The 23790-nt window shown below is 44.0% G+C and overlaps 1 protein-coding gene and 1 long non-coding RNA gene across 3 annotated transcripts in view; one reads left to right on the top strand and one right to left on the bottom strand.

Moving 5' to 3' along the window:
- Positions 1-8605, bottom strand: part of LOC140410351 (uncharacterized) — a 112782-nt gene extending 104177 nt beyond the window's left edge. Inside the window, exon 1 of the long non-coding RNA XR_011940621.1 lies at positions 8417-8605. This is a non-coding gene — a long non-coding RNA (uncharacterized lncRNA). The remainder of the gene's footprint in view (positions 1-8416) is intronic.
- The window catches only part of LOC140410350 (lysosomal cobalamin transport escort protein LMBD1-like), a 250202-nt gene that overhangs the window by 212990 nt on the left and 13422 nt on the right, over positions 1-23790 (top strand). For both annotated transcript variants that reach the window (XM_072498366.1, XM_072498365.1), the window contains one exon: positions 13553-13637. In XM_072498366.1, the coding sequence (XP_072354467.1) occupies positions 13553-13637 (85 nt within the window). The remainder of the gene's footprint in view (positions 1-13552; positions 13638-23790) is intronic.

Here is a 23790-nt window from a genome sequence, read left to right as displayed (position 1 = left end):
TCTGAACCCCTCCCTCCCTGCACCATCCCTGTAGCCACGTGTTCAACTCCTCTCTTTCCCTATTCCTCGTCTCGCTATCACGTGGCACGGGTAACAACCCAGAGATAATAACTCTGTTTGTCCTAGATCTAAGTTTCCACCCTAGCCCCCTGAATTCCTGCCTTACATCCCCATCCCTTTTCCTACCAATGTCGTTGGTACCTATGTGGACCACGACTTGGGGCTGCTCCCCCTCCCCCTTAAGGATCCCGAAAACACGATCTGAGACATCACGCACCCTGGCACCTGGGAGGCTACACACCAACCGCAAGTCTCTCTCGTTCCCACACAATCTCCTGTCTATTCCCCTAACTATGGAGTCTCCAATGACTAATGCTCTACTCCTCTCCCCCCTTCCCTTCTGAGAAACAGGGACAGACTCTGTGCCAGAGACCTACACCCCATGGCTTACCCCTGGTAAGTTGTCCCCCCCAACAGTATCCAAAGCAGTATACTTGTTACTAAGGGGAACGACCACAGGGGATCCCTGTACTGACTGCTTCCTCCCAGCCCCTCTCACCGTCACCCATCTATCTTTATTCTTCGGAGTAACTACATCCCTGAAGCTTCAATCTATGACCACCTCTGCCTCCCGAATGATCCGAAGTTCCTCCAGCTCCAGTTCCCTAACGCGTTTTCTGAGGAGCTGGAGATGGGTGCACTTCCCACAAATGAAATCAGCAGGGACACTGTCGGCGTCCCTCACCTCAAACATTCTGCAGGAGGAACATTGCACTACCTTCCCTGCCATCCCCTCTAGATAAAAAAAAAGAAGAAAGAAAGAAAGAGCTTACCTGTTATTCACTCCCCTTCTCAGCAAGCACTCACTCAGCAACCTCTGCGCCCTGCACGATAACACCTGAAGGAAAATAAAATAAAAACTACTTACCAGTCACCAGCCAATCCCTTACCTGCAGGCTGTGACGTCACGGTTCAACTTCTACCTGCCCTCAAGCCTTCCTCTTGATCGTTACAGCGGTTGTTTTTTTGGGTTAGAGGAGGGGGTAGGGAGGGAAACACTGAAGAAGTGTTTCAGGTTTAAGTGTCACTTGACAACAGCTCCACAAACCACCTTCCAAGTTAGGGTGACCACAACGGGGGTATGCAAATTTCCCTTGCAACAGCCAATCAGCAGCTCTGCTCTACTGCCCTCTGCTGGATGCTTGTCTCCACTTGAACAGCTAGGGTCTCTAGCTCAGGTACACCTTCAAGTTAGGGTGACCACAACGGAGGTATGCAAATTTCCCTTGCAACAGCCAATCAGCAGCTCCGCTCTACTGCCCTCTGCTGGATCCAATCTCTGTTTTCGAGAGGAAGCGGCTTGGGGGTTTCTGGGAAAGGGGTGAGGGATAGGGGGCTGACGGTGAATTGGGGGCTGACGGTGACTAGGGGTAGGGCTGGGTCCCGCTTGCTGGGCGAGTCCAGGAGTAGCAGTTATGACTGGTGGGGGGGGGTTGCGATTCCTCTGGTCAGGATAGTTATGTCGATTGTGGGAAGTCTGGGGGGAACCGGTGAAGTGAGTGAGAGTTTTCTCGCATTTGAAAGCCGATGTGGTGCTATTGCAAGAGGCCCACCTAAGGGTGAAGGCTTTGGAAGGGTTGGGTGAGTCAGGTGTTCCACTCGGGTTTTGATAGTAGAGCCCAGGGGAAGCAATTCTGGTGGGTAAGAGGGTGAGGTTTCAGATGGAGAAGGCGGTGGCTACCAGGGGGACAGGTATGTAATCGTAATGGGTATATTGGAAGGGAGGTTGGTGGTATATGCCCCAAATTGAGAAACATAGGATTTATGAAAAAGATGTTGACTATCATTCTGGATTTGGATACACATCCAGGGAGGTCCAAGCCGCATTTGTTGACCCTTCCCTCGGGAGGGGGAGGGAGGTGGGGTGGGGGCGAAGGTGTTGGCCGTGTTCATGATAGAGATGGGAGGGGTGGGCCCATGTAGGTTTTTGCACCCACGGGATCGGGAGTATTACTTTTTTTCACCAGTGCACAATGTGTATTTGAGGATTGATTTTTGCTGGGGTGAGGAAGGCAGAGTATTCTACAATCATTATTTCAGACCACGCTCCACACTGGGTGGACGTGGTAATGGAGAAGGGATCTGCTCTGAGGCTGGCGTGGAAGTTCAATGTGGGACTGTAGGTACCCCCGATTTTTGTATCAAATAGGGGAAGGTGATTTCGGATTACGTAGGGGTCAATAGGAATGGGGAAGTCTCGCCGTCAGTGCTATGGGAAGCGTTAAAGGCGGTAGTTCAAGGCACAGGTGGACAAGGAGGGAAGGAAGGAATGGCAGAGGTTGGTAGCGGAGATTGTGGAGGTAGATGGAAGGTATGCAGAGATCTGGCGAGGAGGAAGGAGCTGCAGGCGATGTTTGATCTTCTGTCCATGGGTAAGGCGATTCGGCAGCTGCGGCGGGCAAGGGGAGTGTTCTGAAGTAGGAGAGGGCAGGATTGGAGGAGCCAGTGGGGGTGGAGCAATGCAGGTGGCGATAGGGAGAATTCAGATGGTAGGGCACCGGTGTCGGATGGTTTTCCGGTGGAATTTTATAAAACGTTTAAGGATAGGTTGGCGCCGCTGTTGGTGGAAATGTTTGAGGTTGCTATGGTCAGGGGGGCTATTCTAGAGACGATGTTTTAGGCATCCATTTAATTGCTGCTTAAAAAGGACAAGGATCTGGTGGAGTGCGGATCGTGGAGACCTATATATCTATGTTGAATGTGGATGCCAAGATATTGGCAAAGGTGCTGGCGCTCCGATTGGAGGAGTGCCTCCCGAAGGTGATTGGGGAGGATCAGTCAGAGATCATAAAGGGCAGGCAGTTGTCATCAAATATGTGGCTGCTGTTGAATGTGGTGCGTTCTCCGGCAGAAGGGAGGGAGGTGGTGGTGGTGCTGGATGCGGAGAAGGCGTTTGATCGGATGGAGTGGAGCTATCTGAGCTGTTGGAGAGGTTGAGATTGGGCCTAAATTTGTGGCATGGGTGAAATTGTTTTATAAGAATCCAATGGCATGTGTGCCAACAAATGAGATGAGTTCAGGATACTTTCTGTTGGACAGGGCAATGAGGATGGGGGGCTCTATGTTCCTCCCCCCCCCACTTCTGTTTGGACTGGCAACAGAGCCCTTGGCCATAGCGCTGAGCTTCTTCGATAACTGGAGGGGAATAGTGCCCGGATGGCGGGGGGAGGGGCGGGGGGGGGGGGGGCGGTGGTGGATGGATGGAGCAGAGCATAGGGTGTCCCTTTATGCTGATGATCTGTTGTTGTATATTTTGGACCCGAGCTCTTCTGTGGGGGATATAATGAGACTGCTTAGGAGATTTGGGCCATTTTCAAGCTACAAACTGAACTTGCGTAAAAGTGAGTGTTTTGTGGTGCCTTCTCCTGGGGTGGGCGTCGGTGGGTGGGGGTTGCCATTTCAGGTGGTATAGGCCCATATATCTCTGTTGCAAGTGGATGCCAAGATATTGGGGACAACCCACTTCAAGTATTTGGGAATGCAGGTGGCCTGGCATTGAATCCGGCATTGTAAGTTAAACTTTGAGTCTGGTAGGTCGGGTTAAGGCAGATCTTCTGAGGTGGGCTAGTCTTCCCCTGTCATTGGCTGGTCGGGTGCAGAGGGTGAAGATGAATGTTTTGTTGTGGTGTTTATTTTTATTTCCGTGCCTGCCGGTCTTTATGCCGAAGTCGTTCTTTAAGGAGGTGGATAGGCTGGTTTTGTTGTTTGTCTGGGCTGGTAAGGTGGCTCGGATTAGGAAGACAGTACTTTAGAGAGGGCGGCAGTCGGGAGGTTCAGCATTCCAAACTTATGCTATTACCGGGCGGCAAATGCGGAGAAGGTGCGGGGTTGGAGTAGGGAGACGGAGGCTTTATGGCTGAGGATGGAGGCAGGTTCTAGTAGGGGCTGGATTTGTGGGCTCTGGCAATGGCTCCGCTCCTGTTTACCCTGTAGATATTTGGGGAGTCCGGTGATGGTTGCCACGCTGAAAATATGGAGGCAATTTTGGCAGCATTTTAGGTTAGGTTGAGGTTGATGCCAATCCGAGGCAACCATGGGTTGAGCCTGGGAGGATGGATGTGAGGTTTCAGGGATGGAAAGGGGTGATGGAGATGAAGGACCTGTTTCTGGAAGGGCGGTTCACAAGTCTGGGGGAGTTGGGTGTGATGTTTGGGTTCCTGTGTGGGGAGGGGTTTAGGTACATGCAGTTGCGGGACTTTGCGAAAAAGGTCTTTCCAACATTTCCGGTAGCATCTTCCTCTACATTGCTGAAGAAGGTGTTGTCGGTGATCGGGTTGGAGGGTGGGGTCATCTTGCTGATTTATGGGAGGATTTTGGAGATAAGGTGGGTGGGATTCTTCGTCCCGCTGCACCAGATTTCTGGTGCAGCGCACCCCTGGGATTCACCGTCTCGGCAGCCGGCCAATGGGGTTTCCCATTGTGGGCAATCCCACACCGTCTGGAAACGCCCAGGGCACCGGCACAACAGAGAATCTCGACGGCGGAGAATCCAGCCCAAGGTGTCTCTGGAGGGGGTTACGGTCAAGTGGGAGGAGGAGCTGGGGATGGCGCTCGTGGAGGGATTGTGGTATGAGGTGCTGCAGAGGGTGAATGCCTCAAAGTCAAGGCTGGTGTTGATGCAACCAAAAGTTGTACATAGGGCGCACCTAACAAAGTCGAGGATGAGCCGGCTGTTTGAAGGGGTAAAAGATATTTGTGAACCGTGTAGGAGGGGCCCAGGTCATCATGTACATGTGTTCTAGTCCTGCCTGAAGTTGGAGAAAGATTGGAGGTTTTTCATCACCATGTTGCCGATCTTTTGTGTGGACTTGGAGCCTAGTCCCCTGGATGCCATATTCTGGGTGTCAGACCTACAGGAGTTCCAGGCGGAAGCAGGGGCAGATGCTTTAGCTTTCGCCTCATTGATCGCTCGCAGGCGGGTTCTGTTAAGGTGGAGGTCAGCTTCTCCACCCTGTGCCAAGGTGTGGCTGGGGGATCTAATGGAGTTCCTGCATTTTGAGAAGATTAGATTTTCCCTCAGAGGAGCGAATGAAGGGTTTCCCAATAATAATAATCAATAATCTTTATTATTGTCACAAGTAGGCTTATATTAACACTGCAATGAAGTTACTGTGAAAAGCCCATAGTTGCCACATTCCGGCGCCTGTTCGGGTACGACAGAGGGAGAATTCAGAATGTCCAAACTAACTAACAGCACATCTTTCGGGACTTGAGAGAGGAAACTGGAGTACCCGGAGGGAACCCATGAAGACGGGGAGAACGGGCAGACTCTCCACAGACAGTGACCCAAGCTGGGAATCGAACCTGGGACCCTGGCGCTGTGCAGCAACAGTGCTAACCACTGTGCTGCCCAAGAGGTGGGGTTTGTTTATTCTCTATTTTGGAGAACTAGTTATTGTCAATTGTTAGGGTGGGTGAGAGGGCAGGTTGATGTGGCGGGGTTTGATTCGTATTAATGTAAAAGCTACAAAAAGCAGAACCTCGTTTGTAATTTCTTCATTGGGGGTCATTTAATAAATTTGGTTATAGTTACCGTTTCCCCACGAGGATCGTAGTAAATGGTTAAACTTAGTCTGTTTAACTTGAAAAGAAGGCGCATGATACTTGTTACAAGCACAACAGGTTCAGTATGGTTATACATTACTGATGGGATTAATGTCATGCATAAAGAACAAAAAAAAAATCTACCTGTAGAATTGCATCGATGTTGTATTTGTTTTGATACCGTTTTCCCTCATTCAACCTTGCCTCAAGACTGCCTGCTTCAAGGTTGTTGTGTACTTGTAGTTTTGTTGAGCTTGGGGATGGGGCTGATATTAAGACTAAAGTGCCTGTCTCGTAGCCAGATGGTGTTTGAATCCCAGAGGTGCGAGTCACACAATTGGTCTGTTAAATTTTATTAATTCTAGGTCAGGCTGCTCTTTGGGAACGTGGATCGTAATGTTGGGGTGTTTTAATTGCACTGGGAGGAAGAATTGGCCTAATTTTGTTCGCTCTGCTCTAAATGCATGTACTCATTCCACAATTTCAGCAAAGTTCCATGAATGGAAATGGTAAAGTAGTTCCAGGATATTAAATCAGCCAGCAGTGTCTTAGCCAAAGGTGTATTCACATTTTTTGGTAGATGCTTTGTTTCGTGGTCTGTAATATTCTTGTCAACTTTGATGCCATGTTTTTTTCATTCTTTCATGGTATATCAAAGTCGCTGGCAAGACAACTTGTTGGACATCCTAAACAGCACTTGAGAAGGTTGTGATGAGCTGCTTTCTTAAACCACAGCAGCCTATGTACTGTCGGAGCACCCACAGCCGTTGGGAAAGGAGTTCAAGAGTTTGGCCAAGCGATAATCAAGAAATGGTGATTTGGTTCCTAGTCCGGATGGGCAGTGACTTGACATGCGGGATCATGTTCCCATACATAACTGCCCTTGTCCTTCTAGAAGGTAGAGTTTGGAAGATACTGTCAAAGGAGCCCCAGAAAGCTGCTGCGGTGCATCTTGTGGATGGCTAGTGCTACAGGGAGTGAATGTTTAAGGTGTGAATTGGATGCCAATCACGTGGGCTGTTTTGTCCTGAATGGTGTTGAGCTTCCTGAGTCTTGTTCGAGCTGCACTCATCCAGGCAAGTATTGCATTACACTCCTGACTCGTGCCTTGTAAATGATGGACAGATTTGGGGAATCAGGAGGCGAGGTACTCACTTCAAAATTCCCAGCCTCTGACCTGCTGTTGTAGCCAAGGTATTTACATGACTGTCCAGTTCTGTTTCTGGTCAGTGGTAATCCCCAGGATGTTGATGGTATTGTATTGAGTGTTGGTAATGCCCATTAATGTCTGTCACGTTGCAGATGGTCAGTACCTGGCACTTGTGTGGCACAAAGATTGCTTGCCACTTAGCCCTACCCTGAATGTTGTCCAGATCTTGCTTTATGCAGGAACGTACTGCTTCAGTATCTCAGAAGTTGTGACTGAACACTCTCCAGTCATTGGAGAACAACCCTACTTCTGATCTTATGCTGGAGGGAAGCTCATTGATGGAGCAGCTGAAGATAGTGTGTCTAGGACACTACACTGAGAAACTCCTGCAATAATGTCCTGGGGCTGAGCTATTTGGCCCTCAACAACCATCTTTCTTTGTACTAGGTATGACTTCAACTAATGGAGAATTTTCCCCAATTGCCTGCATATTGCAGTGCTTGATCTGAAGACAAGCTGCAAGAACATCTGTATTGGATATACATTTGCTGTACTCCCTCTTCTATGAGGGGTAATTCCCAAATATTAAATTGGATTTTATAAAGTATCAGTGGGCCATCTGTTCTTTGAAAAATGTGGCTTTGAACCAAATTGGATTTGTATGCAAGTTAAAGGCCAGGCAATGTAAGACTGTTTAGTAAAGTTGATCTTCCAACTCTCTTCATTGATCTTCAATTTAATTTGCAACCAAAATTGCTTCAATCAGTATGAACATAATAATATGACCTGGGCTGGGTTAGATTGCAAAAGATCTGGAGGGGAACATGAATATGAGGGTGACTAGCAGATTCTTCGATTATACTAGCTCTACTGAGTAATTCTGACAATGCAGTCCAATGGGCCCTACTTACACAGTGACACCTCTTGGAAGATAGGATGGTGAAGGTTGGTAAAATCAAGAAACAATTTGAATACATGCAACACATACATAATGAGGGCTGGATAAGGCAGTTCATTTTTCCTACCAGCACAACCACTGCAGCAACAGCTCAGTTTACATATATAAGAACAAAAAAAACTTGAGGGGTCTACTTTTGACAACACCTTCCAAACCCATGACCTCCACAATCTAGAACAGTGTTGTTCACACTTTTTTTCCCAGGACCTACTTTTGCCAACCGGCAGACCTTTGGCACCCGCGGCTGCAGTTCTTCGGGGGACATGGAGGCTGACCTTCGGGACCCACACCTGCCCACCTTGGTGACCCACACCGTCCACCTTGGTGACCCACGCCGGCCGACCATCGGGACCCACGCCGGCCGACCATCGGGACCCACGCCGGCCGACCATCGGGACCCACGCCGGCCGACCATCGGGACCCACGCCGGCCGACCGTCGGGACCCACGCCGGCCGACCGTCGGGACCCACGCCGGCCGGCCGTCGGGACCCACGCCGGCCGGCCGTCGGGACCCACGCCGGCCGGCCGTCGGGACCCACGCCGGCCCACCGTCGGGACCCACGCCGGCCCACCGTCGGGACCCACGCCGGCCCACCGTCGGGACCCACGCCGGCCCACCGTCGGGACCCACCGTCGGGACCCACGCCGGCCCACCGTCGGGACCCACGCCGCCCGACCATCGGGACAAGCCACGTTTGCTTACCTTTAATGCAAATGGAGAGCCAGATTGGTCCTCTCAATCTCATTCCAATTCGGTTCACAGGAGGAGAGAGCAATGTGCATATCGGGTGCTGATTCAGCCAGTTCCTTTGTGGTTGTCCTAATGAAAATGGAAAATCCAACCTCACGCATGTTATGATGGAGAGATGCCAGAGTTGGACTGTGGTGAGCACAGTAAGAAGTCTTACAACACCAGGTTAAAGTCCAACAGGTTTGTTTCAAATCACAAGCTTTCGGAGCAGTGCTCTTTCCTTAGGTGAATGAAGAGGTATGTTCCAGAAACATATATATAGACAAAGATAAAGATGCAAGACAATGCTTTGAATGCGAGCATTTGCAGGTAATTTAGTCTTTACAGATCCAGAGATATGGGGTAACCCCAGGTTAAAGAGGTGTGAATTGTCTCAAGCCAGGACAGTTGGTAGGATTTCGCAAGCCCAGGCCAGATGGTGGGGGATGAATGTAATGCGGCATGAATCCAAGATCCCGGTTGAAGCCGTACTCGTGTGCGGAAATTGGATATCAGTTTGCTTCACAGCTTCAGGGTCCCAGGTTCGATTCCGGCTTGGGTCACTGTCTGTGCGGAGTCTGCACATCCTCCCCATGTGTGCGTGGGTTTTCCGGTTTCCTCCCACAGTCCAAAGATGTGCTGGTTAGGTGGTCTGGCCATGATAAATTGCCCTTATTGTTGAGTGGGGTTGCTGGGTTGTGGGGATAGGGTAGAGGTGTTGACCTTAGGTAGGGTGCTCTCTCCAAGAGATGGTGAAGACTCGATGGGCCGAATGGCCTCCTACACTGTAAATTCTATGATAATCTATGAACCGTGGGAACGGCACAACCGATCGCTCTGCCACCATCCTGACACCCGCCCACAAGCCCATGGGACACAACCTGCACTTTGAAAAACCCTGACCTAGAAGGGCAAGGGCAGCAGATTGTGGGTGCATTTGCACCACTTAAACTCCAAAAATTCACAAATGCAGGGCACCACATTCTCAAGGGAATTTAGGGCAGGGCAATAAAAGCTGGTCATGCTCACATCCCAAGAATGAACAAAAAATATATATTCTCAGGCAGTTCTTCTGAGAAAAAGGTTTATGATGTATTCTCCATCCAATGGCCAAAATTAAATTTGTACTAACTTTCGGAATATTCTAACCTTGCCGTGACACATTAATGCAACATATGTTACCGATCTCGGCATGACATTCACAAGATCTGTACATCTCGAGAACCAACCCATTCCATACAGCATTCGATTAACTGTGATTTTCTTTTTTTGTCACCTTCAACCCTTTTCCCAACCAGATAGTCAGCAAATCATTCTTCAAAAGTGTTTCTGAAAACGTCTTCTGTATATACGTAGCCTGATTCCTGTTTTGTGTAGAGGGGAAGAGTGAGGAGGGCATAGAGGCGAGCATAGAAATTCCTTCTAACCTGGAGCCATGCTCGAATCTCGTTTAATTTTGACTTTGCATCCTCCAGCTCTGACTATTCAAATGAAATATTCTACTTGTGTCTTTTTTTTTGATACTGATGTTCCTCCCATGGGGTAGATACCAATTTTTCCATTCTCTTTAATTTTGCTCTAGCATCTGAAATGTTTGAATCAGTGTCTGTGACCTGTTACTAAGTTCCTTAGTTAGAACTGTATTTTAAAGGAATTATGCGGTGGAATTTAAATCTTATCCTACCAGCAAGTCTTTTTTATATTCATTAAAGATAATTTAGGTCGAGGGAGAAGGTAGTATTTTGTTGAAATCCAAATTGTGAACGTGAACTACTCTAATTCTCCCTCATGACAGGATGCTCTTGTAATCTGAATTTGTACATTAAGCAGTGGAACTAATTATATTACACACAGGGTATCAAATGTACTGTTAATACAAGAAAATTGCGAGGAAACATTAACTTTCCTAATTGCATGAAAATTATGAATTTTCGAGTACACTGGTACATGACTAAATGATTCATTAAGATTTTAATATTTTTACTGTATAAATGAGATGAATTAATTGAATGTAATTAAGTTGCCTAATATACAAAATGTGTGATTTAGTGTGAACTCTGAATCCATGGACAGAACTTTTCCCCCAAAATGGCAAAGTGTGTCAGTTACTGGCTGAAAACCAGCATGTGTTTCCGTAGAGAAACAGCCAGGTTTTCTCTCCAGACCTTATGACACTTTGTCCATAAGAAACAGGGTGGGGGGGGTTTGTTCTTGAGGGGCGAGGCTTAAGGACGCCGGCAAGCCCAGCTCCACCGAGATCAGGGCGCCGTTTTTAAAGGGCACCCCGATCACAAAGTTAAGAAGCAGGCCCCCCCACTCCAGAGGGCATTGGGACCTTCCCCATCTGGCAATCCCCCACCATATTGTCGCCCCACCTCTTGGGACACTGCCCTGCCATGTGCCCTGGCGCTGCTGGAAAACGGTAGTGATTCCCGCTGGTGTAACATCACACCGGAGAGTTTGGGGGCTGGGTAAATGTCAGAAGTCTCCAGAAGAAACGCCGTTATTTTAAATTCATTCAGGTTGATGATCAGGCTCACACCCTCGCTGGGTGTGAACCTGATTATGTGCCCGGCGGGAGGCAGGGCGGGAGCGGAGAAGGTTTGGTTCTAAGATCTCCCCGGTGCAAATCCTGTTAGGGTCCTCTTGAGAGCCATAATGGGATTTGCGTCCATTGTGAACATACCCGGAAGATCACGGCCCATATTTTTCTTCAACAAAATTAAACAAATGCTGCGGCTAAATTGAAGGCTGCTTTTATTTGAGAAAATATCTTCCATATCACGGCCGTCTCTTGAAATACCTGTTCCAATCCATTTTCTTCATTTAATTTTACATTTTTGTGACATTTAGCTCTGCTAAATTAATTGAAATATGATGCCATTGTTAGACAATCTGGAAGAGTGGCACTAACATCTTTTGAAGCCTTGTCATTCTTCTGGATTTATTTCTCTATGCAAGCCTCTGTTTTAATTGACGGGGACAAATTGGTCTGATCTGTCATTGTTTTAACCAATTTCAAATGATCTTGCATGTTGTCTTAATTGTTTTATCAAGATAGCTATTAATCAAATCATTGACTGCCAACTGAATTGGTCCTTACTGTCCAGATATAATTAAATCTTCATTTTCGTCACAGCTTGGTAAACGAGTGATAGTCAACCAAGAGCAATGTTTGCAATATTTTATTGAGGCACAGTGTCACTCTGAAATAAAGCAATCTGCCACAGAAGCTTAAAAGTGCATTTTCTGTCGACGTTATCACATCATTAAATCTCGTGTGTTGGTGATAACTGAACATTGGCACACCTCAAGGTCACTAATACAGATCATTCTACTTGTAAAAGAGATTAAATGCATTTCTGGGCTTTTAAAATATATATTAGTGTAACTTTTTATTCAAACAATTCTAATTGCACTGAGCTACAAAAAACATGCTTTGGTTTTAATGAATCCCTACCTCCCTTTTAACTTACCGGAAGTTGTAGTTTGCATTCTATTTCTAACATCTGTTAAGATGCTTGAATATGTGCATTCATTTGCTGGTACAAATTTAAATTTGAATCTTCCACCACAACACAGTTTGAACAGTACAGAGCTATCTGGATCAGTCAAACAGTAGGATTAGTTTCTATTTGCTCTAGCCAAGCACTGGCATGAACACCATCGCCTGTAACTTCTTACCTTAAAATCCTGGTGATCCTATTATGCCCAGCCTTCTGACTCAGGTCTTTAGGTCAGGAAGGAGTGTGCAGTAGTTGGAGGGTGGCTGAGTTCCTTAGCGGAATGGGGGGAGTGCCGTGGAGGTCAATGTGGGCCTGTACAATCGTTATCAAGAAGATGGAAATGGTTTTAATTCTTCTAACATTTTCTGGTCTGTCATTGGTGTAAGACAGTCAAAAAGATCCGAAATTTGTTATTTAAATTGCATTTTCGAATGGATCCCAGCGCAGGGCAATTGTCCGGGGAAAGTTTGCACTTCCGGGAAATTGCTGTGCAAATCTTTACCTGTGAACCCTCGGGGTTAAGGCAGAAGCGTGTTGGCAGTGTGTCCTTGGGGTGGCCCCACCCCATTACTGAAACTCGTACAGTACTGCCCGTCTGGTTGAATGACCATTTCCTACGTTAAAAAGTCTGTGGGTTCCTTTGGTCTTTGAAAAACTAACCCTTATTGTGAAAATAATCCATCCAGCCTATTTCAATGTTAAATTATTGGGTTGGTCCTCATCTAAATTTTCTGAAAAAATGAAGATTGGGAGCATGGTGAAAAATATTGTTTGTCCAAAGATAGGAGCTAGAAACCTTATGTTGTGTTTGACGTGGAACCCAAGTGTGGGAAATGAATATTTCATTCATCACAAAGTTGATTATCTTCAGCAGGATAGAAGTCAAGAGTTTTTTACTGTGCTTCTGTGTAGGGACAATGATGCTTGAATATATTTTTGGACATAAATCAGTGAGGTGTACTATAAATGAGATGGTCTGAATTAATTATTATGAAATAGATCAAGATCTTTCCAAATACAAATTATTGTGTGTGTATTGAATTCTAAACTGATAAGAGTAACACAAGGTAATTACAGGTTTACATTGTTCCTTTTTGCTGAACCCAGTAAATGGGAAAGCTTTAGCCATTGCAGGGATGTTGTTGCTGTTCAGTTTGCCTTTTTTCACCTTGAAATTGTGACCATTAATTACTGGTGTTTCTATTTCTAGTATTTTTTCTCGCGGGGGGTGGGGGGAATAATTTTCCCACTGCTTTAAATCCTTGGTTTGAACACAACTTTCCATGGTGAGTCACCTGTTTGAGTGAACACTTGGGTTGGTGCACAAATAATGTCATCAGTCCATGAAAAAATAATTTTAAGGAATTGAGCCACAGCCCTTCTTATTAGAGCAAGGTCTGGTAAAGTAGCAGGAATATATTATGTAAACATTGAAAGACCATTCACTTTATGAAAAAGAAAACTTACTGCCTGCGGGTCTTGACCTAATTGTAAGCGGTTGGAGGGAATTACAGAAATCAAGTTCATGTGTGAATGCAAGAAGAGTAAGCTTTATATAAACCGTTAAAGCATTTGTATTTTTTGTCTGTGTATAATTTTCCAGGTCAACCACACTTCATTTGATTCGAGGCAAGAGATTTCAAATGCAACCTGGGTGACAAAGATGTGTGATGCAAAGGCACCTGAAGGTGAGTTGATACAATTTCTGGCAGATTATTGTGCAGTTTTACATCAACCTTTTGGCAGACAGATTTGAAGAGTTCACATTAAAGCCAAAACACCATGTAAAACCTTAGGACAATAGAATATTTTCAGAGGTAGCAAACTTGGATATTTAACTATAACTGGCAATCATAAACATCTTCCTGTCTATTATTAAAATGTGCTTTTTGGCCATTTATGTTGAGATATAAAAGCCATTTTGTTAGATGACTCACCATGGTGTATTATTGCGTGGTCTTTGATAGGATGGATCATAGCATTTTTCTCCTCTGTTGTATAGCTCAGCAGGTGAGCCCTATTTGTTCCACTGTTGCCTATCTGATTGTAGCTCGTGAATCTCCAACAGTAGCTTCTTTTCCCAGCCCCACACTTAACTTTGGAGTCTGCCAAGGATCTTTCAATGGATTAATCTACTGACTTGGGTCAGCTTCCACATTAATTGACTCAAACCTCCGTTCCACCCCCACCTCCCTCTCAAGCACTTTTCTTGACCCTTCACTTCCTCTGTGCAGTCACATTGTTTGTTTAATACCCAGTCTTCAATGAGCTACAGTGTCCTCCAACGAAGCATAGGAAAGATCAACGCTTCCATCTTCACACCTTGCCGAAAACCCTGTATACTTGTCACTGACTTGGCCACTGTCTCTGTTTGAACTACACTGCAGCCAACCTCTGTTTCCTCTTTGAGCCCAAACTGATCCAAGTCCTCCACAACACAAAAGATGTTTTACTTTCACCTCTGTAACAATCTCTAACTTGACCTACCTGTCATTGAAACCCTCATCTGTGGCTTTGTGACCGCCAGATTCAACTATTCCAAGATCCAACAGGCTAGTTTCCTATCTTTGAATCTCTGTAAATTTTAATTTATCTCTGTCTGTATTGTAAATGCCCTTCCTGTTGATTCCCTTAGTTCCTGTTTATTTTGTTTTGTCTTTATCGTTTTTGGTCCATGGATCGTTAATGGAGGCATACATTTAAGTTGAGCAGAGGAAGTAAGGAACTCAAAGGTGTCAAAATATTACATTGTGCTATAAAATTGCGTATTTTGGGTTTGTTTCGACTTGTTGGCGAGTGGCCAATGGATTGGCGAAGGACAGAGCTTTGCCTCGGCAACTGACAGCCGTTGGTTCCTGTCAGATTTTTTCGAAGAAAACCTGAGAGAAGCCACTGGACCTCTAAGGTGGAAGCAGCTCTCTCTCTCTCTCTCTCTGCTCTGCTGTCTACTGTCTGAAAACAAAAGCTTTGGTTCCTGAAAAAAGAAGCTGTCTTGCTTTCTCAAATGATGGCTGTCTGCAGTGAAAACCATTACAAGCTGAAAGAAAAGATAGCATCCACCTGAAAGCCAAAACTGAAGAAACAACTAACTGGAGGACATCCATCTGAAACAAAGACGCTTATCCTTTTACTTTCTTCAGTATTTTACACCCCTGTTTCCAGTCTGTGTTTGTTTGCGTATAGCGATCTATACCCCGATGAGGTAGTTAGGAGGGTGAGTAAGGTGGCTTACCCAATCGACACTCTAGATCGTAGGCAGAAGGACTGATTATGCCACATTACTATGTTGAAAAAATACCATCATAGAGAGGAAGGTCGGAAGGAACAAGCGTATCAGGTGATGGGAGTAGTGGAAGAGGACAGAGATGGTATGAGTGAGGTAGAAGAAGGTGTTGACAGTTCACAGAGCGACCCTCCTGTGGTACGACTTGAAAATACGGTAATACTAGAACAGTCAGATACTGAATTTACATATTTAAAAGAAAAGCAATGAAAAGATGAGGATACTGCAAAAGAATCAGCTGATTTGTGGGAAACACCGGGATGAACTATAGTAACTAATCATGATGTAGATGTCGTTGACTCCAACCTGGTAAAACAACCCATATTGACTGAACCCACCGAAACTAGCTCAGATAGAGGCGAAAATCCAATAGATGTTGGGTATATTGCAAAAACAAGCGAAAATGGTATGGTCCACAGAATGCCAAACAGCATTTTAAAAAATTACGGGTCGATTGTTTACCAATGTATGAACTAGAGGGGAGGAGACTGATATAATGAGGAAGGATGAATGGATATATGTTTGGGATTTATGTCTTGCGTAGCTCACAATGAAATGTCCATTCATGATGTTTCATTTCTTTTAGGGAGAGCGATATGTAAGGGTCCTTCCTTTTGATTCCCTTCATTACTATGTATTTTATTTTGTCTTTATCATTTTTGGTCCATGGATCGTTATTGGAGACATACCTTTAAGTCGAGCAGAGGAAGTAAGGCACTCAAAAGTGTCAAAATATTACACTCTGTAATATTTTGGGCAGAAAAACCCAGACTTTAAGGCACCTAAGACATTGGAGGGGTTTATTTCGACTGGTTGGCTAGTGGCCAATGGATTGGCCGAGGTCAGAATTCTGCCTTGTTTTACGGAGACAACCCAAGAGAAGTCAGTGGACCCTCAAGGTGGAAGCAGCTCTCTCTCTCTGCTCTGCTGCCTATTATCTGAAGGCAGAAGCTTCTGGACCCTGAAAGAAGAATCTGTCTCTCCCTGTCGTATGCTGACCGCCTGCTATTTCTGTGAGTCTACAGTGAAAACCATTTCAATCTGAAAGAAAAGATAGCATCCATCTGAAAGCCGAGACTGAAAAGAAACCAACTGGAGGACATGCATCTGAAACAAAGACGCCCATCCTTTTACTTTTGTCGTTACTTTAGACGCCTCTTGCGCTTCTGTGTTTGTTTGTATGAGTGTGTGTATAAAGGGTGGGCGAGGTAAAAAGTGGGCGAGTTAGAGATTAGATAGTTGTATTTGCTGCCTATTTAATTCTGCTAACTGTTAATAATAAAACAAATAATTGTGTTTAAATTTACAAACCTGATGACTATAGATACTGGAAGGTGGTATTTTGAAAATAGAAGTTTATTTCAACCGTACAGTGATTTAAATTGGGACAAAGACCTTTTAAATTAATACTCTTCAATTACATTACTAACAGATTAATCTGTTTTATAAAGTTGTTGAACTGCAATAAAATGGTTACGAGTATGTTTATGTCTTCAAGGATCTAACTTTTAAGTGCAGGTGAGAGACTATTAATCTCTTGTTATATTTACTCTACATTCTCTAATTTGTCAATCTTACTTGTAAAGTCCACAGTAAGCACAAATCAGATGGCCACTATCTTGTATGTACTGACAGAAGACTGTCCATCTGCATTGTTTTATTTTTTCATAAGAGCACAGACTATTTATTAATTTTCGCGGGGCATTATTCAGTTTATTAAGAAATTAAGGCACATATATGGCAAAAGGGAGGATAGAAACACTATAATACCATATAATTCAACCTTCTGTGGACATAGAACTCAACGTAACTTTATCACATTGATTGAAATGTCAGGATCTCTGCATTAGTCAGTAGTATTAGGGTAAGTACATTCATTTTGCATGGAAGCATTAAGTACTAGTGTCAAATGTGCGTGATTGAATTACCTAAAAAATTGATGTCCTGGTGAATCCCCACCTTGAATATGATTCTCAAACTTATAATCCTAATAAAATGTTACTTGCATGAATACAAGGGGAAAAAACGTTTAGGAATGGCAAGAATAATTCAACACAACAAGTTTGCCAAGTGCTCATTGATCTACTATTGGGCCACACTAATTCTTCAGAGAAAGTGCTCGTGGGTCTTCTCTTTAATCCACATAGTCCTTGTAGTGATGGAACTCTCACAATGGTGTTTGATCGAAGGTTTCTGGCCTTTGAACCAGATGAAGGAACTGTAACATTGGTTATAGTCAGGATGGTGAAATTTGGAGGGAAATTTATGGTGAAACCAACGAGTTTAGACCCTGAGACTGGAGGTGGTTGGAAAGAAAGATCAGATCCTGAGACCTACGGATGTCCTTGGCTTAGGCCAGCTTTTACTGCCCCTCCCTAATTGCCCTTGAGAAGGTGGTGGTGAGCTGCCTTCTTGAACTGCTGCAGTCCATGTGGTGTAGGTACACCCACAGTGCTGTTAGGGAGGACGTGCCAGGATTTTGACCCAGCGACAGTGAAGGAATGTTATATTTCCAAGTCAGAATGGTGAGTGACTTAGAAGGTAGCTCCCATGTGACTTCTGCTCTTGTTCTTCTAGATGTTAGTGGTTGTGGGTTTGGAAGGTGCTGTCTCAGGAGCCTCTGAGTTGCTGTAGTGCATCTTATAATAGGTGGTATCTATTTTGTTGCATTCTCAAGGGCAATTAGGCACGGGCAATAAATGCTGGTCGAACTAGAAATGTCCACATCCCCCGGATGGATAGAAACAAATTCTTCCTCCGTACTGGCTGTACCGCACAATTTGATGTCATGCACTTTGTAGTCCAAATCACTTGGGTAAATACCGAGCAACAGTGTTCCCAGCACTGATGTATGAAACATTACTTCCCACTCTCCACCCTCCTGAGTAAATATCTTTAACCCTTACTCTGTTTAAGCATAAGGCTCCACGGGCACTGCAAAGGCAGTGAGATTGAAATGCAGGGGCATCATTAGAAACAAGCAAAAAAAGCATAATTGATATGGCTATGCATAGTATATTATTTTATATTATTAGGCAAAGACAAGTTGCCTATGTGAATCTCATCATAACAGTTACTCTGTATGTATACATATTATGAAATAAACTTAATGATTAGTCTCTGACCTTTTCTCACCAGGTGCTGCTAGGTTCCACCTTCAGGGAAATTGAGCAGGACAAGTGCAACAGCTGTGATTGTGCCATTCAGATCATGGGAATGCTTTTGCTGCACTCCTGACTTCAGCTATTGTGTAGTTCGAGTTTGGGCAGTATGGGCACACATTTAAATGCAACGTGTCAGGGCACTTGTAGAAGTGACTGAAACTCCTGTACTTGAGAGAATATCTAAGGCAAGATCCTGACTGAACTTGTAATATCATTTCTAGGGACTCCAGTGGAGAGAAAAGTCAACCAAAGTACCACTAATTACCTCTAATAATTTCTTGAGATTTAGTTAGTTCTTGAACTTTGCCCAATTTTGGGGGCTGGGACGGAGCTGGGTTGAGGAGGATGCTATTGCTGCTTTTTGTCATGTGCCTGTGGCTTTTCTCTGAGTTACGTAGAAAGAATATAAAATTATATAGCCCCTGACTACATCCTCATGTGATTTCAGCACTGCTAATGAATTCTTCAATTGCTGAAGTATAATCGTTATACAGGGCATTGAACTGCACATAGCAATTTTCCGCATGCAGAAAATGAGGTATATGGCTAGTTAATTTGTCCCTGTGGTGATATTTGATAGAAGGATGTTGCCCCGGAGACCGGGGAACCGCCCTGCTCTTGGTTTTACCTCCACTTCTTTGTTAGATGGGGCTGCACTTTTAAATGTAATCCAAATGATTGACTTGAGGAGGAACAATGCTTGGGCACAAAAGAGACTTTGTCTTCGAGGCAGCTTTAGCAATTCAGGAGATCTGGCAGTTCTGTTTGAAGTCAGGCACAGTAGAACAGACGGTGTCCGTTGAAAAAGTCTGAAAGATACTTTTCCGAAAGATCGGAAGAAATTAAATTTTCAGTGGCATGGGGGAAGACTATGGCGTACTGACTCAGCCACTTTCCTTGTCCAACCCTAAGTTCCCTTGCAGCCTGGATTGGGGTTTACTTTGGGATGCTAATATCTCCAAAATGTTGATGCTAAAGCAAGAAAGAAATTATTTTAATCTCTTCTATACTTATTGCCGACTGAGAAAAGACTCTAAGCTGTTTTGGGGCCAAAAGAATGAATAAATTGTAATGTTATATGTTCTATACATTTGGATGATAATGGAATAGTGTAGATGGGCTTTAGATTGGTTTAACTGGTCGGCTTAACATCAAAGGCCCAAAGGCCTGTACTGCGCTGTAATGTTCTATGTAAATGACGGAGCCAATTGTATTTTTTGGTCTGTGGGACAAACCTCTGCAAGCCGTAGTGCCTGCTAATAGGCCACTGGTGACCTGATTCGCAGATCTTCAGGTACTCAACATTTCCTAACCCATCTGTGTTAGGATTGCAGTAATGGTCAAAAACTGCAATGTTCCATCAAATCTATGCAACGTTCGAATTTCAATGGCAATTTTTCCATTCGTAAAACTAAAAATGTTCGCAGGCCTCCCCTTTTGGTGTCTAACAGTATTGGCTGAGGTATAATTAGACATGAAATACTTGCATGATGGCTGTCCTATATTCAAAGATAAAGCAGGACTTTGTTCGGATTGACCATTCATTGAAATGGCCTAATCGATGCAAAACCGTTATGTGCCAGCTACTAAAAGTTACCCCAAAAGTTGTTGGGTATCGGATCAAAACAGGTTGCATAAATCCTGTGTAGATCATTGGTAATGTGACTACTTGTTCATTTTTCTTGTAGCCATTGATTTTGTTCAGGGACAAGTTAACTTGTTAAATTATACATTATATATTAGGGACAGGGTTCCTGGGATAAATGGTCCAGGTTCATTCATACCTATGTCTAGAGTTCCGAAGAAACATTAACAGAACATTTCTAATAAATCTCTCATGTATCTCATGTCAGATGTAAACACATTTATATGATGTAATAATGAACACCATATTGTTACTTTGAGAGAGAGGAGGGAGTGGATATGTATAAGCATCCTCTGTTGTATTTTCTGCATAAGGTAGCTGCATATGTTGGATAATTAATAGATAAAATTATTAGAGACTATATAACAGGCCCATAGAATCATTGCATAACCTAATTGGAATATCATCATTTGTGTTCAAGGTTCAGTTAAATCTCCATCAGTACTTGTAGAATAATATGCAGACCGAAGTCCATCCAGCTTCTCTACCCACCTCCCTCCCCCCAGCACTGAGAATCTGAGAATTCTAGCACACAATTAACTTTGTAATTGTGTCACAGTATTGTAACTTCCAGTCTATTAGTAACAATTGGGTGCTTTTTAACCTCTGAATGAATTAAATAGCAGTTAGTAGAAGCAATTATTTGGGAAGAGGGAGAGAAAATAAGAAATTGTCATAAATAGCTGTTTGTAATTTGGCATCCTTGAGTGTGTAATTATGTTGGTAACTTGGCAAGAATAGAAGATTGCTGTTGGTATCCATTCAGCCTAAGCTATGCAGTACTATATAGGTAATGGAGTGTTTACCATCCTTGTTATTGCCAGACTGTGCAATCCCAGGACAGAGTTAAAGTTAGTATGCAGTTACAGCAAGTGATTAAGAAGGCAAATGAAATATTGCCAGTTATTGCAAGGGGAATGGAATGCAAAAGTAGGGATGTTTTGCTACAGTTGTACAAGGTGTTAGTGATCTGGAGTACTACAAGCAGTTTTGATCTCCTTAGTTTAGACATGATATAAACGCATTACCAGTGGCTCAGAGAAAGTTCACTTGATTGTTACCTGGGATGGGGGTAGCTATCTGATTAGTGAAGATTGGACAGGTTAGGCTTGTACCCATTGGAGTTTAGACGAATGAGAGGTGATCTTACTGAATTATTTTGACACAGACGCCAGAAGGGTTTTGCAAAGTCCCCCCTTTTTACACACGTACATTAAATGGATGATGAGGAAAAAAGAAGTGGATTCAGGGCATGGCCACAATAAAATGGGTTTTACATGTGTCCAGAATCCAGGATCAGAAGTCGGCTGGAATGTTCATTCCGAGGGAGGTTGACTGATTTTAAAATGCTCCGTCTTTCCAGAGTGTGACTTCCACGTCAGGAGAAGGAGTGAGCTGGTCGGGAGGCCCGAGTTCCAGAATTTCAGCAATTGTCAGATTTGACCAGGGCCAGAGTTCTTTCTTCTGTCAATGGTTTGAATGGCCTGGAGTTCTGTTCATGTTGGAGGCCAAACAGAATCAGCCTTTATTACGTCCAACAGGACAATATTACAGCTTGTGGGTTCAGAGATGAAATAAACCATTTGTCCTATTGTGTCCACGCCGGTCAACAAAGATCTGACTACACTAATCCCATTGTCCAGCGCTTGGCGCATAGCCCTGGAGGCTACAGCAGTTTTGGGGAGATCATGTGACATACCTACTCTATGACGGACAAAGGATATATGTTCCCTTGGCTAGAATCTTGAGGTGTTTAATTAGACTCAGGATTCCCTTGTTCCAGAAGTCACTGGTTTCAGACTGGTAAAACAGGCTCTCTTGTTGAAACCGTTGTGTTAGAATGGCTAATACTTCGGCCATAAGCACTGTTAAGACTTGCTGCAATGCATCAGTTGAACACATTTTGTCAGCTCATCAGTCTTGAAAAACGTGACTTTATAAAGTAGTCCAGCTGATGAATATTTTTTTTGTCACATCTCGACCATGACAATAGTCTCTCGAATAAACTACTCAAGGTTTTGCCAAATAGCAATGCCATCACAGTTCCTCATTCGCCCCACCGTAAACCCCTAAAGATAAAACACCATTTGCACAAAAAACACACAAACTAGCCAAAATACTTGCAAATCCTTTATCTTCCACCCAACCTCAAGCTCCACTGTGTAATATAATTTTTAGCATATCTCTGAACATAGGAACAAAACATTGCAGGAACCTTGTTCCTACTGTTAAAGTCAGTGAAGAAGTCTACATGAAATGGATCAGATCCATTTTCAGAATTAGTTTTCAACAAAAGATTGAGGTTGTTTCATAATTGAGAAACCTAATTTGCATATCTTCTTGAAGGAGGTTCTGAAGTAGGGTAGCAATTAGTAGAGCACTGCTCGTTAAAGGGAGAGTACAAGTTTGATATTCAGTTTCAGGTCACTCCATGGTGCATAATTTAGGCTGGCACCTTCATATGACGCTAACAAAGTGCTACATTGCTAGTCTTGCTTCAGATAAGATCCCTTTGCCTCTTAACTGGGGTTTAGGGAGGCATTAAAGATCTCTTGGCACCATTTGAAGAGAAGCAGGGAGTTGTACTAGTGTCCTGAACGGTTGTCTTAACAGCTTACTGGGAAGTACGAGAGATGTAATGATATATAAATATACTTTTGAGACACTTTCTTCGTTGCAGGCTAAATAGTTCATATCAACAGTTCAAAGCTGTTTGGTCGGTCGCCCAATGTGAAAATGTAATGAATACAGATGTGCCTTTTCTCCCCTTTAATCTAGTGATGAAAATTCCATGAAAGGGCCTTATTCAAGCATTTAGTTAATACTATTCTAGAAGTGTGCATGCAAAAACTTTAACAAAGTAATTCTTCCATTTTGTCCTTTGGCTCCATCCCTTCCACATTTCATCATTCTGTAATATTCCGTTAACTTTGTTTTAACTAAATATTTTTCACCAGAGACTTTCTGCAGCTGCTCAAGTTTTTAAAAGGCTTATTTATGCAGTTAGCATTTTTTTGCTCCAACTAGGGCTTATTTTCCACAAGTGGCCATTTTTAGTAAATCATTTTAAACTCTTTACTGAACTGTACATTCATCAGTGTAAAGCAAGGGTGAATATCTTCTTTGCAATGGTCCAATAAAGGTCTGTCATTTGAAGGTTAGGAAGGTCAGTTTTTTTTTTTTTGTTGCAATGATTTGTTAGTGAGACCAGTCTAATGAACCATCTGTGGTCTGCATTCAGCTGCAGTGTAATTCAGGTGAGCAGCTGGAGTATTGCAGATGGTGAGGAATGCTGTTTTTAATCTCCATGTGTTTGTTCCATTACGTGCGAGTTTGAACTGCTTTTGCAGCAACAGTTTTAACTGTTAATATACCAGTATGGATTTTATTTGGGGAGCATCCTGAGGAGCTGGTAGTAATCTCTCATTTGTTGAATGTTGACGTAAGTTTTTCATTGGCTTGGTTTGCAGCCAGCTACGAGGGGCTATTACAGCAGTAAACTCTTTCAACCTCAGTCCTGCTATTGCAGTCCATATAGCAACGTAGATTACCTTTGATAAGAATTTATCACCTACTCCAGTTAGGCCAGGGTTTTTCAAAGTGCAGACCTGTGGGTGGGTGTCCGAAGGGTCGCAGAGTGATCAGTGGCCGCTGCCATTTAAATGGGAAGGAAATGAGACTGCGTGCAGCCTTCCGGCCACAAGTGGCAGCAGTGAGCAGGTCCCACACCCTGCACGTACACTGCATGT

This window comes from Scyliorhinus torazame, chromosome 4 (assembly GCF_047496885.1).
Source record: "Scyliorhinus torazame isolate Kashiwa2021f chromosome 4, sScyTor2.1, whole genome shotgun sequence".
NCBI classification, from domain to species: Eukaryota; Metazoa; Chordata; class Chondrichthyes; order Carcharhiniformes; family Scyliorhinidae; genus Scyliorhinus; species Scyliorhinus torazame.
Note: the sequence above shows the minus strand (reverse complement) of the source record. Positions and strands in the feature narration are given on the sequence as shown.